Source organism: Apodemus sylvaticus, chromosome 10 (genome assembly GCF_947179515.1).
Source record: "Apodemus sylvaticus chromosome 10, mApoSyl1.1, whole genome shotgun sequence".
Taxonomy (NCBI): Eukaryota; Metazoa; Chordata; class Mammalia; order Rodentia; family Muridae; genus Apodemus; species Apodemus sylvaticus.
This window is the reverse complement of record NC_067481.1, coordinates 38,219,880-38,237,645: the sequence shown is the minus strand read 5'-3', so window position 1 is coordinate 38,237,645 and position 17,766 is coordinate 38,219,880. Positions and strand designations below refer to the sequence as shown.

At 41.3% G+C, this 17,766-nt stretch overlaps 1 protein-coding gene across 4 annotated transcripts in view; it reads left to right on the top strand.

The window, feature by feature from the left end:
- Window positions 1-17,766, top strand: part of Bcas3 (BCAS3 microtubule associated cell migration factor) — a 485,645-nt gene that overhangs the window by 45,704 nt on the left and 422,175 nt on the right. For all 4 annotated transcript variants that reach the window (XM_052197918.1, XM_052197921.1, XM_052197919.1 and 1 more), the window contains exon 7: window positions 17,270-17,342. In XM_052197918.1, coding sequence (XP_052053878.1) covers window positions 17,270-17,342 — 73 coding nt within the window. The remainder of the gene's footprint in view (window positions 1-17,269; window positions 17,343-17,766) is intronic.

The following is a 17,766-nucleotide window of genomic DNA, read 5'->3' as shown; positions in this document are numbered from 1 at the left end:
CAGTGCCTCATTAGAGTGCTTGTTATGAAGTCCTAATGAATATTTGTTATATGGTGTACTCTTGGAAGTTAAGGCCTAATTTCTTTGGAAAATCTGCCCTTTGGTTAAAAAAAAAACTGAACCAGTTGAATGTGGTTTTATCCCATAGGAAATCAGCACTGGTGGTGTAAGGGTGTAACAGTTAATGGTCAACACTGTGGTGCTGTAGAGGATTTGTGTGTATGACCAGCACTGTAGTGATGTCATGGTGGAGTAGGTGGGTCCTCTCTGTGCTGGTGTAGTATGTTGCTCTGCTTCTTGGACACTATCAGGGATTCAGTATGCTCTTTGAATGACTTAACTGCTTATGTGTATGTGTGTTGTGTCTGTGTGTAAACATATGCATATCCATGTGTGTGTAACTATTTACAAATGCCAGAAGATGTCGTCAGATTTCCTGGAGCTGTGAGCAGTCTGATTGATGTGGGTGCTTGGAACTCTCCTTTGAAGGAGCAGCAAGCACTTTTAGCTACTGAACATTTTTCCTGTCTCCCATGATCCAATGCATTCTCTTCTCTTCTCTTCTCTTCTCTTCTCTTCTCTTCTCTTCTCTTCTCTTCTCTTCTCTTCTCTTCTCTTCTCTTCTCTTCTCTTCTCTTCCCCTTCTCTTCCCTTCCCCTTCCCCTTCCCCTTCCCCTTCCCCTTCCCCTTCCCCTTCCCCTTCCCCGTCCTTCCCCTTCCCCTTCCCCTTCCTTCCCCTTCCCCTTCCCCTTCCCCTTCCCCTTCCCCTTCCCCTTCCCCTTCCCCTTCCCCTTCCCCTCCCCTCCCCCTTCCCCTTCCCCTTCCCCTTCCCCTCCTCTCCCCCTCCCTCTGCCCCTTCCTTCCTTCCTTCCTTCCTTCCTTCCTTCCTTCCTTCCTTCCTTCCTTCCTTCCTTCCTTCCTTCCTTCCTTGTTGTTTCAAGAACTTTTCTCTGTGTAGCTCTGGCTGTCCTTGAACGTACTCTGTAGACCAAGTTGGCTTTGAACTCTGAGATCCATCTGCCTCTGCCTCTGGAGTGCTGGAATTAAAGAGGTGTATCACTACCACCTATCAATACATTTTTTAAACTAATAGTTTTTAATAATTTGTTTTTTGGGCATTGTTGTTTGCCTGTATATATGTCTGTGTAAAAGGGTTGAATCCCCTGGAACTGGAGTTATAGACAGTTTTGAGCTGACTTGTTGGTGCCGGGAATCAAACCAGGGTCCTCTGGACAAAGCAGTCAGTGCTCTTAACTGAGCCACTCTCCAGCCCCTCAGTACATTCTTAATGAGTCTAAATCATTATATTTTTTTCAGTTAAAAGTCACATAAAGCAGTGTGGTTCTGTTGGTGGTGAGCTTGTCCAGCATGTGTGGGGCCCTGGGTCCTTCAAAACCAGATATAGTTTACACAATATCCCAGTGTTCAGGAAGTGTAGAGGGTTCAATGTTATCTTCAGTTATGTAGATCATTGTATGACAGCCTGGGGTGCATGAGATCACCTGTCAAAGAAATGCAAAAGCTATAACCAATCAATTGGCATTTTTATATCAATAAAAATTTGACGTAGGTGGGAAATAAGGGGAAGATGAAACTGCTGAAACACCGTCTGTGTGAAATGTTTTACTGAGGCTGGGTGGTAGTGGCGCTCGCCTTTAATCTCAGTACTTGGAGGGCAGAGGCAGGCATATTTGAGGCCAGCCTGGTCTATAGGGTGAAATTCTGGGGGAATCAGTATCCCTGACTTCAAGCAATACTACAGAGCAGTAGTGTTAAAAACTGCATGGTATTGGCACAGTGACAGACAAGTGGACCAATGGAATAGAATTGAAGGTCCAGAAATGAATCCACACACCTATGGTCATTTGATCTTCGACAAAGGAGCCAAAAACATCCAGTGGAAAAAAGATAGCCTTTTCAACAAATGGTGCTGGTTCAATTGGAGGTCAGCATGCAGAAGAATGCGCATTGATCCATTCTTATCTTCATGTTCTAAACTTCACTCCAAGTGGATCAAGGACCTCCATGTAAAACCAGACATGAAACTAATAGAAAAGAAACTGGGGAAGACCCTTGAGGACATGGGCACAGGGGAAAAGTTCCTGAACAGATCACCAATAGCTTATGCTTTAAGATCAAGAATTGACAAATGGGACCTCATAAAATTACAAAGTTTCTGTAAGGCAAAGGACACTGTTAAAAGGACAAAACGGCAACCATCAAATTGGGAAAGGATATTCACCAACCCCACATCTGATAGAGGGCTAATATCCAATATATACAAAGAACTCAAGAAGTTAGACCCCAGGGAACCAAATAACCCTATTAAAAAATGGGGTACAGATCTTAACAAAGAATTTTTACCTGAAGAAATTCGGATGGCCGAGAGGCACCTTAAGAAGTGCTCAGCATCATTAGTCATTAGAGAAATGCAGATCAAAACAACCCTGAGATTTCACCTTACACCAGTCAGAATGGCTAAGGTCAAAAACTCAGGAGACAGCAGGTGTTGGCGAGGATGAGGAGAAAGAGGAACACTCCTCCACTGCTGGTGGGGCTGTAAGATGGTACAACCACTGTGGAAATCAGTCTGGAGGTTCCTCAGAAAACTGGACATGAGACTTCCAGAGGACCCTGCTACTCCTCTCCTGGGCATATACCCAAAGGATTCCCCAGCATGCAATAAAGACACATGCTCCATTATGTTCATAGCAGCCTTATTTATAATAGCCAGAAGCTGGAAAGAACCCAGATGCCCCTCAAAGGAGGAATAGATACAGAAAATGTGGTATATTTACACAATGGAATTCTACTCAGCAATTAGAAACAATGAAATTCACAAAATTTTTAGGCAAATGGTTTGATCTGGAAAATATCATCCTAAGTGAGGTAACCCAATCACAAAAGAATACACATGGAATGCAATCTCTGATAAGTGGATATTAATTAGCCCAGAAGCTCTGAATACCCAAGGCACAAATTGCATAACAAATGACTCTCATGAAGAACTATGGAGAGGGTCCTAATCCTGGAAAGGATTGATCTAGCATGGGAAGGGAATATAAGGACAGAGAAAAAGGAGGGAGGTGATTGGAGAAGGGATGGAGAGAAGAAGGTTTATGGGACATATGGGGAGGGGGGATCCGGGAAAGGGGAAATCATTTGGAATGTAAACAAAGAATATAGAAAATAAAAATATTAAAAAAATTATTTATTTTATTTATGTGAGTACACTGTAGCTGTTTTCAGATATACCAGAAGAGGGCATCAGATCCCATTACAGATGGTTGTGAGCTATTATGTGATTGCTGAGAATTGAATTCAGGGCCTCTGGAAGAGCAGCCAGTGCTCTTGACTGCTGAGCCATCTCTCCAGTTCTGGAGGCACTATTTCTGATAGTGACTTTCTTTACTGCTTAATAAAATACCCCAAAAAAAGAAACTTGAAAAAGAGATTCCTTCTGGTCCATGTTTGAAGGTTATAATTCACAGAGTCATGAAGGAGGAGCTGGAAGGAAGGAAGGAAGGAAGGAAGGAAGGAAGGAAGGAAGGAAGGAAAAGAGAGAAAGTGTTAGTGAAAGTTTAGGATCACAAATGCCAGCTCTAGGGATCCAGTGCCTTCTTATGGGCTCTGCAAGAACTCTATGTAAGTACACACACACACACACACACACACACACAAAAGAGCAAAACAAAAATAAAAACTGTCAACAGCGACACAGTGAGTTATTTCTGGGGAACAGAACAGGAGGAGATACCTTTTTCAGAGCCTGAGCAGAACGTGCATAAATTCCTTATTGTCATATCACACTGACAACTAAAGGTTATAAAAATTCAACTTCTGGAATTGAAGGTTCATGTAAGTCTGTGTTTCAGGGAAAATATTCCTCTCTCCCTTTCTTGCCTCTGTCCGTCCCCAGATACTGAGCTCATACACCTAACCGCTTAGGATACGGATGGCCGGATCACCCCACTTATATATTCATGCATATGTAAAACTAATTTATGTGCTTAACACACAGATCTGGTTATATGACTTGTGTGTGTGTGTGCGCTTATTTTTATATTGTGATCCCTGGTCTCTTTCAAAATCCAGAATTTTTTCATTGTTTCAAAAACCTGTTACATTTCATCTTTCATATAACTCCTTGTTTTTTTACTTTTTTCTTACTGTAGTTTTCTGATCTCAAAAACTTCTATATACAGCTGTATTAGTTATAAGTTAAATCTGTTTTTTGTCATGTTCAAAGGAGAATCATTTGATTTGTTCAGCTGTATGAAGTCAGAATTTATGACTAAATTCTAAAGAAATGTTGGTGTGATATTTTTGATGTAATATTTTGATGGTTATGGTTAAACAAATGTGGTTAAACACACGAATGCATGCAAACACACACACACACACACACACACACACACACACACACACACACACGTCCAAAAGTAGGCCAACTGACATTTGCTCACAGTTATCCGCAGTATGTTACGAAGAGGAGGAACAATCTTATTGACATTTGACTCTGAGATGGGGGTTTCCCTCATGCTTTCTGCTCTGATTACTTGTCCGCATCCACTGTGGGGCATGTTTGTTTCTAACACCTCATCTTTAGCATGGAAGCCACATGGATTGGAGTCACTTAGGACGATCTGTTTTCCAAGCCTATGCTTTCAGTGACTCTGTTCACCCTGATCCTGTTCAGAGGATAGCATTCCTGAGCACAATGTTTGCCAATTCTGTTTTTGGCGGGGCATGGTATGTGCTTTGACATAAGGTATAACATATGTAAGCACTGTGTAAAAATCCCTCTTCCTAGGAGGGACCTAGAAGAGGATTCTATCTAACCTAGTGACCTGTGGGAACGCTTTGCTCTTGGCGCTGAGGGCTGCATGTGCACGTTCCCCATAGGCCTTGTGTTGCCTCCGTGTCAGCATCCTCATTAGTTTGGGATATATTTTTATCAAATCCAGGTGTTTCTAGGCTCTAAGTATTGCATACTTACCTGTTAGTGTGGTTTTACTTTGAGGCCAGATATAGTAATATCTTTGATTATAGCAGTGGGTATACTGACCCTGGAAGACCTCTGAATTTGAGTCCAGCCTGGTCTACATAGCAAGTTACAGGCCAACTGGGCCTTCATGTAGAGAACTCTGTCTTTTTAGTTTAGTCTGTATTTATTTTTCACTGTGAAGATGTAAAATGCCTCCAGTGTCTCTGTTACATTTGGAGGAATGTGAACATAAAGAACCTGGAGAACAAATACACAGAGAACCCATTGTCTTCCATTACTACATTTAAATGTCCCAAACGCAGCAGTGAATTTTGTTTGTTTTTTAATAAATCTTTAGAAGAGATGTTTGACTGCTTTTTTTGTGGCTTGAAATGAACTCACACTGTACATTGGATATCTCAGTCCAGTCTTAGGAAAGCAGGTGTAATGAGTGGCTGCTATGTTACTGTGGGTTTCATGATAGCGACCCAGATAAACGCATGACTCTCATGGGCTAAATGCTCTCACTGAGACTGGTCTTGGTTCGCGGACATCTCATTGCTCCTAAAGTCTGTATTTGTTTATTGTGACTTGTTCCTAAGCATGAAACCTGAAGCTCAACATTTGCTAAGTAATAGCTTGTATAAAATAAGTAAAATTGACCTTTATTGAAATAAAACTTACCTCAAAATTAATGAATTTGAGGAACATTGTTTGATGAGCAAACAAGTAGATGTAGTTAAGTCACTATGACCGCATTCAACATGCAGGCCTGTCATGACTGCAAAGTCCTGCTGTCAACCCGCAATGCCCTAGGACAGTTACAACACATAGCAGAATAAAACATGTGGGAAGGATGTGGAAAAATTGGAACCTTCAATCATGGTCCTTGGGAATGTATCATTAGTGTAGTTATGTTGAAAGCTAGTTTGAAGTTCCTTAAAATGTTATATATAGAGTTACCACATGAACCCATCAATTCTGTCCCTAGGTATACAACCAAGAAATGAAATATAATGTCCATATAAGAATGAAAATATATGTCCATTCAAGAATGTATACATGAGCTTCATAGCAGTAGCACACGAATATGGCAATTATCCAAGTATTCATCAGTTGGTAGGCAGTAGTTTATCCACACAGTCTGATTTTTGTACCATTACTTGGTCATTGAGCCGGATTCTGCTTGGTTTTGTTTAGTAGTGCTGTGTCTGTCTTCAAGTGCTAGTAAAGCAGCAGAGTCTCCTTTCAGGACTAAAGTTCTGATACGAGTTATCGGCGGCTGAGTCATTTCTCCTCCTTTCCTCCTCTTTTCCTCTCTGCCCCTCCACCTCTGCTGTCTTCTTTCATTTCCCCTTTGTCCTTTGACCCTCCAGCCTCAACTTTTCAAGATTGCAGGCATACGTTATTATGCTTGTCCAAATTTTATATCATGCTTTTGAGAGTCATCTGTTGTACCATTTAAAATCCTTCATTTTAATGTGTGTGTGTGTGTTGGGGGGGGGTTGCACATTAGCATGCTGGCCTAAGAAGGTCATTGGGTGTCTTCTCTGTCATGCTTCAGCTTACTTCTTTAAAGATACAGTTTCTCCTGAACTAGAAGCTGGATGTTCTTTTATGCCGACTGGTTAGTGAGTTCCCAGGGCTTACTTGCCTTGATTGGTATCACCTGCAGACACAGCTATGACTTTTTAAACGCTCATCTGCCTCCTTGTACAAGCAAACACTCTTACTGACTGAGACATCTCCCTAGCCCTGTATTAGGTTTTAATTCTCATTTCATTTCTGAGTATTTTCCCACTGTTGGGATATGCTGTACTTCGGTTATTTCCAGTTTAATGGTTATGTTAAACTGTCTTTAGTGCTGTTTGATGAATGTACTGATTTCTCATGGATATTTATTTAGAAGTGGGATTGCTGGGATGTGTAAGTATATGCTTGGTTTTATTAGATATTGACAAACTGTATTACAAATCTTGTTAATTTTGCCAGCAGTGTTTCTTTTCTCAGTGATGTTGAGTTCTTTATGGCCTTATGAATCTAGGTAAGTGCTATCTATACCTGTGAGCTTCATGCGCCCTTGCCCAGTTCAGAGTTGAGATGGTTCTGTACTCCTGCAAGTCTTAAACTTGTGATTTTCCTGTCCCAGCCTTGAGAGCATTTGGGATCTTGAAGGTTTCATTGTTGAGGCTCTTTGCCCACATACGGGGAACATTTGTAAACACATGCACTTTAGTAAATGTACATCCCCCCAAAATCGAAGTACTTGACTGATTTTTTTTATTGTGTTTATAAGTTCATAGTCTTGCCTTTCTCAGAATGTCACGTGGCAAGCTCATTCAGTACACTTGCTTTCCTCTCGGCTTCTTTCATAGAATTAAATGTAGTTAATGCATATTTGCTTCATATTTGATAGCTCTGCCCTTCCCTTTCACTTCTGAATAATATTTCATCACAACCAGGGGCAGTTTATCCATTCACCTACAGGAGGACATGCTGGTTTCATCCATGTTTCGCTCAGTATGTCTGTTAGGAGTAAATAAAACCACTGTAGGCATTCAAACTTCTACCATAAGTATCCAGGAAGCTGTAGTCATCGTGTGGTAGAGCATGTTTAGTTTTGAAGGATTGTCACACTGTCTTCCATAGTGGCGACAGCATCTTTTTTAGTTGTACAGTAATGAATGAGAGCGCTGTTGCTGCATGTCCTGCCCACCCACTGTGCTGGCCCCTGCAGGAGCTGTGCTGGGCACCTTACAGTTGTAATAGGCAGTTCCACAATGGCATGAGGATCTTGCTGTGTAGCCTTGGAAAGCCTATAGTTCCCTCTCCCTCTGTCTCCTAAGTGCTGGGGTCAAAGGCGTGGACTTTCCAGGTCTTTTGCTCATTTTAAAATAGCTTGTTTATTGTTGTTGATTTAAAGTGTTGATTCTAGGGCCTTAGCCTTGTGGTAGAAGGTGTGGTTAGTATGTGCAAGACTGTTACTTCCAAAACCCAGAAAAAACCCAAAACAAAGAAAACACCAAACCAGCCAACTAAACAATAATTCCCAGATTCCAGTTCCTGTGTGTTTTGACCACTGGTCCTATGTCTGCTGTGTTTTCTGCATGCATTTTCTCATAGTTTGGTGCTTCTAAAAGTGTACTTTACAGAGCATGTTAAATTGTTTTCCCCCTTTACTTTTTTTTTTTTTAAGATTTTATTTATTATTATATCTGTATACTGTAGCTATCTTCAGATGCACCAGAAGAGGGTGTCGGATCTCGTTAAAGATGGTTGTGAGCCACCATGTGGTTGCTGGGATTTGAACTCAGGATCTTTGGAAGAGCAGTCAGTGCTTTTAACTGCTGAGCCATCTCTCCAGCCCTCCCCCTTTACCTAAATGTGGTCATGTTTTGTGACTCACTGATGTTCTGTCCACTTCATAGTTCGCCTATGCTCCTGTTTCTCTTGCTAGGGCTTCCAGCCTCCTAGCCTTTGTCTGGCACATCTGCTGCTCACAGTGTGCTCAGCTCTGTGTTAGCACGTTCATCTGCTGTTAGTGTCCCCTGACTACTGAGAGTAGTTCTTACTTGTTCACTCTAACTGTCCTTTGTAGCATGGAGATGCAAAGCTTTGTGTGTCATAGTTTCAAGCTTGTTTTGAGGAGGGGAGTGTGAGCTGGCCTTCTAAGCCACCATGCCTGGCTTCAGTCTGAATTTTGACAGGTGTCTTAGTTAGGGTTCCCATTGCTGTGAAGAGACACCATCACCACGGCAACTCTTACAAATGACAACATTTAATTGGGAGTAGCTTACAGGTTCAAAGGTTCAGTTTATTAGCAGCAAGCATGGCAGTGTCCAGGCAATCGTGGTGCTGGAGGAGCTGGAAGTTCTATGTCTTGCTCTGAAGTCAAACAAGAGAAGACTACTGTCTTTCAGGCATCTAGGAGGAGGGTCTCAAAGCCCACTCCCACAGTGACACACTTCTACCAACAAGGCCACGCCTTCCGGTAGTGCCTCCCTAGGTTAAGCATGTTCCAGCCACCACGGCAGGCATGCCTCTCTATCCCCTCCCCTCTATCTCTGAAGACAGAACTTACAAAACCCAGAGCTTTCTCAGTCGTTTGCTTTCCCACCCAGCTCATCTCCAGTGCTTGCTTTCTTTTGTTTTCTGATAATCTTTCATATTAGAGAAAACTGCCTTTCCTATTTTGGGGGTGGTTATAAACACCAGACAGTTTTCCTTTCTATCTCCGAGGAGTTTTCCATTGAAGAGTATAATGCCTTTCCCCTGGGATGTGCTTGAACATGTTCTTTAGGTGTGAATATAGCTGTTGTGACATGGGTGTGCTGTACAGAGAGTAGATCAACAATATAATGTGTGCAGTATGAGGTACAGGTGCCGTGAAGAAATAAATTGAGCTTCAAAGATAGAATGTGGTGAGAGATGGGGGCACAGGGAGGCCTTTCTGACTTGGGGATGCTTTGGCCAAGATGTTTAGGACATAAGTTAGATCGCTGAGCAAAGAGTAGAAAGGGCTGTGCTGTGAAGCTGGAGAGCCTGGGAAAGCCCAGTGTGGTGCAGAGCGCATAGTGGGGATAGGCATCAAAAGATCACGGTGGTCAGAGCCGGAGCAGGGCTGGCATTATACAGTCCCACTCTTCACCCCTGGCATATGTCGCCTTTCAACAGTCATAGAGAGCCTGTGGGATATATTGGTGGTCATTCCCTTGTACAAGAGCAGTAAAGAATTGAGTAATTAGCCTTTGTCAGTGACTTGGCTTACATTTCCCGTAGAGCAGTTCGATGTTCATTTTCCTCTTCATCCCTCCCTATTTTTCTCAGTAGTCAGAGACCAGAGTTGAGCTGCTCAAGGTCAGATGTGGTGTTTGTTGTACAACAATGTGCAGAAGCTGTTAACCTTCTCTCATGATCAGCTACCTAAGTCCTCTACATACCAGCGGAAGGATTTGGTGGCTTTGAATTTGTAACAAGTCTTGTCTGTAAAGGAAGGCCTGGTTGTCAGAGTGAAATACAGGGTACCTCAGTGGGTTAAAGGACACCTTATATGCTGAGGGCTCAAACAGATCATATTTTGGGCCTGAGTGATACTTAGGGACTAAGGGGGACATGAGCAACATCACATGAGACCCTCACATCAGCCCTTAGACTTTGAAGTCTGTGTCTGCATTACTACAGTGTTCGAGTTCACTGGGAGGCTAAAATCTATGCATATATTTTGAATATTGAGGGCAAGTGCCAAGGCAGTTTTTGTGATCATATTTAGGTTGGATAGTGTAAGGCTCTCTTGTGCCTTGTCCAGATCCATGGAACCTCTGGTCCCTCTTCCTTCATCCATCATCCCTCTCTTCTCTGTTGAACAAAGTTGCTCACTCAACATCTTCCTGTTTAGATAGGACAAAAATATGAGGACTATCCAATTTGTGCTGGAGATTATTTATGGAAAATTTGTTAAGAAAATAGAAATTGGGCCGGGCGGTGGTGGCACACGCCTGTAATCCCAGCACTCTGGGAGGCAGAGGCAGGCGGATTTCTGAGTTCGAGGCCAGCCTGGTCTACAGAGTGAGTTCCAGGACAGCCAGGACCACACAGAGAAACCCTGTCTCAGAAAAAAGAAAAAAAAAAAGAAAGAAAGAAAATAGAAATTGTACAGTGCAAAAATCCTGAGAGCCTCCAAATTGACACAAAAGTTTCTTGACTATAGAGTCATCTGAAGTTGTGTATCCTGTTCATGACTGAAGTGCTCCCATTAAGGGAATCTGTAAGAACCTCAGGGATAATGTGGGGATGTCTGTTACAAAGAAAATGATTTCAGCTAAAAATAAAAGTACCATGAGAGTGTGGGAGGTGAGAGCAAGATGATTCGTGTTCCAGCATCACTGTGAGCCATGGAGTGAGGTTGAAGACGGCCTGGGCAGCATGAAACCCTGCCTTTAAGAGCAGAGGTCGGGAGGCTTTTAGGATGTTTTAGCTGAATGGTTTAAATGAGTTTAGTTGTTCAAAGAAATACTTCTGGAAAAGATTTTCACAGTAAAAATTTATTAGCGAGGACATACTGTTGTGTAAAGTCTTTATATGCAGGACATCATCTTCAACATCAAAAGGGAGAGGCGTAATATTTCATCACCAGTTGGGGTTTTATTTGCCTCTGGATCTGCTTTCAGACTAAGGTAGAAGCTGTTTCCAGTTGATGTCTTGAGATCTCAAGGCTGATTTATGAGCTTAAGCTCTTTGGTTTAAATGAGTTTACAGTGGTGTTCCTGATGGGGGATATTAGTTAACGTTTTCTGACAAGCAAACTGTTTTGAATTTTGTTGAGTGGTAGAGGAGTTGGTGACTTGGTGTGCAGGCCCACTTTCATTACTTTAATTGTGTGATTTATTAGGATTTTAAGCTTTTTATAAATGTTTTAGTGTTATAGAACAGAATTAAAAGGATTTAGGATAAAAGGAGTTTAACAAGAGGACTCTGCAACAGGATTGCAGTAGTTCTTGTATTCGATGGATTTAGTGAGCTGCATTTCATTTCAATCATCGTGCATTCTGTCAAGTGCTGTGGAGCAGGTGTGTGTCACGTCATTCTCTCTATTGTGCATGCAAACACACACACAATTTATATATAAAAAGTTAATCCGCTCCAATTTAGAGGATTACATTACCGGAGGGCGATGACTCCATTAGGCTTCTGGAAGAGTGCAGGCTGCTGTTTATACCCATAAAACAACAACAACAACAGCAACAACAACAAAAATCCCCACGTGAATACTACACTGTTTATGAGTGTGTAGAATTTATATGTTTGCACTTCTCCAGTTTGTAGAGGGTTTGCCTCAAATGCATTTAGACATTTTGGGGATCCTTGTTTCTTGTGGTCCAGTTATTTCAGCTCGCATTGACTTTTGTGGTGGGTACCTGGTGTGCACTGTCCTGAGGTAGGCTTCTTTTCTGAGTCTTAGAGACTTGGCTTCTGGCTGTCCAGGAAGAGCATAACTCTTAGGGAGTGTTATGGGTAAACCTGCTGCACTGTGGCCAGAGGACACCAGAGGAGATCAAATCCGCAAGCCAGGCTTGCCAGGGTTGCATTATTTAGACTTGATGTTTCCTCCATTCAAATGGCAGACTGGTCTGTAGAGAACAGCTGCGAACCGGAAAGACCAGGAAGTAGACCGGGTGTTGAAGGAGTGAAGGATTGGCTCTGTGTAGATGGACTTCAATTGTAATTAATTTTGTATAGAAATAGTGTAGGCTTTGGATCAGTTAAATTTTAACTCATGCTTGGATTTAAAAGTCAGATTATTAATTGTTAAATCCGATTTGTAGCAGAAGCAGAAATAATCCATTCTAAAATATGTTTGAACAAACATTATTTTATTTAAAAATTTTAATGTAATAACATATAACATATATTTTGGACTTCTATGGAATGTTTTGATCTTGAACAAATATTCTTTTTTTGTTTGTTCATTTTCTGCTTTGGAGACAGGGTCAGGCCCTTGGTTTGCTGTATCTCCCTGCCTCAGCCTTCCCTGTGCTGAGGTGAAGAGGTGCTTGGCACACTCGGCTTTGGTTTTGCTTTTTGGCTCCACTTTCACATTGGATCTTTGAACTCAGACTTTGAAGATTTCTTGTGCATAGTTTATAGTATTTTGAAAGGTTTTCTTCAATTTATCTCTGGTGCTTTTTTCAAGTTTAAAAATAATATCTACTGTTCGTAATTTCTCTGAAATTTCTCTCCCTTCTCCCCACTCTCCCCCACTCTCTCCTCCTCACATCCTCCCTTCATTCCTCTCTTTCTCTGTTTTTATTTTGTAGCTGAGGATGACCTTGATCCAGTCCTCCTGCCTCTACCTCCAGGGTGCTAGGATTCCAGTGGTGAGCCACCCAGCCTGGTTTACACAGTACTGGGAATGGCACCCAGGCCTTGCACCTTCTGGCCAGGCCCAGCTGGCAGAGCTCCGCCTGCCTAGAGCTCCGCCTGCCTAGAGCTCCGCCTGCCTAGAGCTCCCTTCACAGCTTCAGCATCCATTCAGTTTTTCTTGTTGTCACTATCTGCCCATTTCCTGGAAATCAGTGAAGGTAATATTATAATTCTCCCAGTCGAGACACTTTTTTAAACTGCTGTAGATTCTTGGCTGTCTGTTCAATTGTCCGGCCAAGCTCACAGCTGATTACAGCTTTGAAGCTTCCCTTGGAGTGTTGTGGTGGACAGTGCTTTTCTGTCTGTCCTTGTCCTGAGGCTGTTCTGTTCCCTAGAGGAGACACGAGTGATAAAGATCTGACACTAGTGTTTGGGAAACTCAGAGCTGGAGGAGTCCCAGCCATGGGAAAGGCGGTTCTATATGAAGCAGTAATGCTGTCATTTAATCCTCGTTCACCTGGAGCTGCAGGCTCAGCTCTGAGAGAGCTGCCTTTCAGTCATTGGGAATGGGGAGGGGGAGTTAAGTTGTCTGCAAGGAACGTTTTTGCCATCTGAGAGTTTCTCACGTAGCCGGTGACAAGCCAGTCCTTTTTGTTTTATTTAGATGGGTTCTTTCATATCCAGTCCCAAGTGTACCTGGTATAATCACTTATTGTGCCTTTTATAATCCTGTACATAAAGTCCCTTTAATCTCGGGGTGTGTTTCTATACTGGGGCCTTCAGCTTTTACTTAGGACTGCTAAATTCATCAGTACTCATCTCTTTGTAAAATTTGTTGGGGTTATTACATATTTAAAAACTTTACTTAGTAATTGTTTTCCTAGAATTTTTACAGAGAATAACTTAAGTGCATGTTTTCATCCGCCCAGCTTGTGTTCCTATTTAAAACAAACACTGGCTTGTCTCCTGGCATTTGGCTTCTTGTTTAAAGTGAACACAGACATTTTACAGTAAATTTATGTATCACATGGGCTGAAAACCAGAAGACAGAAACTACTCCTCATTGAAAAGTTTCTTTCCACTTCTCCTGTCTTTTAATTTCCGTTGCCTCTCCTGTCAACAGTAATTCTGCCTTCTTTGTTCCTTGGGATGTGTGTGCATCAGCGTAGATGCAGTGTGGCTCTGTGTCTTCCCACTGTAATGTGTCCCCCCTCCTCATTAGAGCTGCTGCCTCGTCAGGGTTTACTTGCAGCAGTCTTGATTGCAGCTGTGTGGCATGGACATTTCCCCGCACATTGACTCTTTCTTCCTTTGCTCTTTTAAACATCGCTGGAGTAAATAATCATGTATGCAAATTATCTTTCATCCCAAGTGTACTTGTAGGATAAATTTGCAGGGACAATATTTATGCATTTAATAATTTTTGAATTTATAATTTTGATTAATTAAATTTGATAAATCTATAGAAATTTAAACCTTGTATTTGGTCAATATCATTTCATAGGACTATAATTACTTTTTAAGTAGAAAGTATTTAAGATATTTTATTTATTTATTTATTTATTGTTATGTTTTTGGTTTTTTTTTTGAGACAGGTTTCTCTGTGTAGCCCTGGCTGTCCTGGAACTCACTCTGTAGATCAGGCTGGCCTTGAACTCAGAAATCTGCCTGCCTCTGCCTCCCAAGTACTGGGATTAAAGGCATGCGCCACCACTGCCTGGCAAGATTTATTTTATATATTGTTTGTATGATTGTTTGTATGACAGTGTTTGTGTATGTGTGAGAGAAAGGGGAAGAGGACGGAGGGAGGGATAGGGAGGGTGCATATATGTCCCTTGGAAGTACATATGGAGGTCAAAGGACAACTATTGAGAATTTGTTCTCTCCTTTTTATGGGTTCTGGGGATTTAACTCAGGTGTCTGGCTTGCCCAGCAAACAAACTTTTATCTAAAGTATTGGGAATAATCTATAAGATGGATCAGGTGATGCCCCATCTGTTTGCATCACTATCTATTCCTCTCTCATGAGATCATTCTAGATAGTTTTATTTATTTATTTTTGATCTAAAGAATCTTGGCCTGGTCAGCGGCACTCAGAAGACAGAGGCAGGCAGATTTCTTTGAGGTCAAGGCCTGCTAGGCTGGTCTACAAAGCTGGTCTTCTAGGCCAGCTCAAGCTATACAGCGAAAGACCTTGCTTCCAAAATAAATTCATTCATTCATTCATACATACATACATACATACATACATATGTACATACTACAAACATACTAACACCTTAAAATAGAGCAGCTGTATTGTTGGGGAGTAAAAAGTTTCTCTTCTGACCTCCTGACTACAAGTAGTTGGTGACTGTAGATTAGGATGGTGTGAGAGACAGGCATGGCAGGGAAACATGCACATGGTGGGTGACAGAGGTTTGCATGAGTGTTGGCATCTCCCCAAGAAAGGAGAGACAGAAATGGCTAGGCTGACAGTCCTGCGCGAGGTTGGCATTTGTGAAGCCAAGGATTGACTTAACTGCACTCACTCAGGTTTGCTCATCTTCCATTCTTTCCTCCCAGTAAAGTGAGAGAAATTCTGCAATATGGAGTTTCTCTCTTTTTAGGAAGTATGAAGAGGATAGCCTGACTGTCCTCATGGCCTTCTGTTTTTTAGGTGATTTACATTAAAATCAGCAGCAACATACCTTTTCCTAAATATACAACCATCAATTATATGAATTTCTCTTGTGTGGTTGAACATCCTTTCATGTCATTTAGACCCATAGTATATTGATATTTTTTATATGTTTAAAAGGTTTGTTTTTAATTATGTGTGTGTAAATTGCATGTATGCCTGGTATCTGATGAGAAGGTTAGTATGAGAATTCATGTCCTTTGGATCTAGAGGTAGAGAAGGCTGTCAACTGCCACACTGGTCCTGGGAGCCAAAGCTGACAAGAACATAACTGTGAGCCACCAGTCTAGCCCCACAAGCTGCTGTTTTTAATGTGGGCTCTGGGAATCAACCTCAGGCCTGTGCATTCAAGGCAAGCACCTACTGAAGAGTCTCTTCTGCTCTGCACTTAGCTTTATATGAAGGAGCTGTGTTCATTTAGTATTATTGGACTGGTTAGTATTAGTTTCAGCATAGATTTGAATGTGAACATCAGAAATGAGTATTCTTGTGTTATTACTGACTTAAATGGGAATATATGAACTGTTAACTATTATTTTAATCCCAGTCTTGTGTAAATAGTCATTATTAAGGAAACTTACATTTGAGCACCCAGGGGATATAGAAGCAGGAGAATCAAATGTTTAGAGGTAGCCTTGGCTTAATGGTAAGTTAAAAGCCAACCTTGGCTATGCAAGACCTTATCAAAGGGAGAAGGGAAAAAAAAAGGAAAGAAAATTTGGGCTGGAAACTGGATCAGCATTTAAGAGAGCTGGCTGCTCCTCATAGGATTCAGGTTCCTGTCCCAGAATCCACATGCTTCATTCCAGGGGAGCAGACACTCTGTCCTGCTCTTGAGTATTGCAGGCAATGAGTGCACAGACATACAGGCAGGCAAAAGACCCGTAAACATACACATAAAAATAAAATAATGAAAAAAAGAAGAAAATTGGAAACTAGGTGTAGTAGGTACAGAGAAGTTGCTGCCTTCAAGGCAAACAAAACAAGTTGTGCTGTTTTCTTTTGTTTCAGTGATTAGGTGTAGAGGTTAGTCAGATCTTATTCTGTATATGCTAAACTAGCAGAATTTGTAATGTGAAAGTATTAGGGGTTAGTCTGATTTCTTGAGCATTTATACTCCCCAACAGCTAGCAAGGGTTGGTCTAATTTCTTAGGTAATTTTATGTGGTGTTTACTTGATGGACATAGTTTTCTTTCTGTTTTTTTGAGACAAGGTTTCTCTGTGTAGCCCTGGCTATCCTAAAACTCATTCTGTAGACCAGGCTGATCTCAAACTCTGAGACCCACCTGCCTCTGCTTCTGCCTCCTGAGTTCAGGAATCAAAAGTGTGTCCCAGCCCTGCTAGTCTTAAGGAGCTTGTTGTCATCATTGTAGAATATGGGTTTTTTTTTTTTTTTTTTTTTTTTTTTGCTCTCACAGAGAATGTTGGTAAGATTGAAACAGGTGCAAATTAAACAAAATGTCTTCAATAAGATGTCTGTCACTATTTTTGATGTTTAAAATATTTTTTATTTTGTACAGCTAAATGTATAGATTGAATGTTATACTAAATACATTTCTGTTGTGTGTATACATATGTACACAAACATGTATAGATATATGAACGTGTGCACATTGTTTTGTATACTGCAGACAAGTGAGCTGCCACTCATCCACACCATTCTCTATTAGATTTATTTTCAAATAATGGGAAATATTCAAGAGTTTCTCAGCATACATTTTTGTTTTATGCTTTCCAACAGGTGCTCAAAAGTGTGATAACTTTGCTGAGAAAAGACCTCTTCTTGGTGTTTGTAAGAGCATTGGATCTTCAGGGTAAGGATATTTAAGTTGAAGCTTAAAACTTGTAGCTGTGATATATGTACTATCTTCCTTCCTCTTTTCATATGTGATGATAGATCACTGTGCTATCTCCGAGTAAAACATTGTCAGCACGGACAAACAAATTTATGCATTTGTAGCACATTAATTATTAATATGCATGCTTCTGCAGAAGTCACTATCAGGTGTTAATAATAACAGTATTATTTCATCATATTATTAATTTTTGGCAGTGTATTGATGCTGTGGTTTGTGCCTGAGGCTGCTCTAGAGGTATTGCTTGGTTTTCTCTAATTCCTTGCGATTCTATGAATACTATTCTTCCTGCTTCACACATTCAAAGGACCGATTTACTGACTTCAATTGTGAATCAAATGCTGTCATGTTCATGCTGCTTACTGTGACTGAGGGGGCTGCT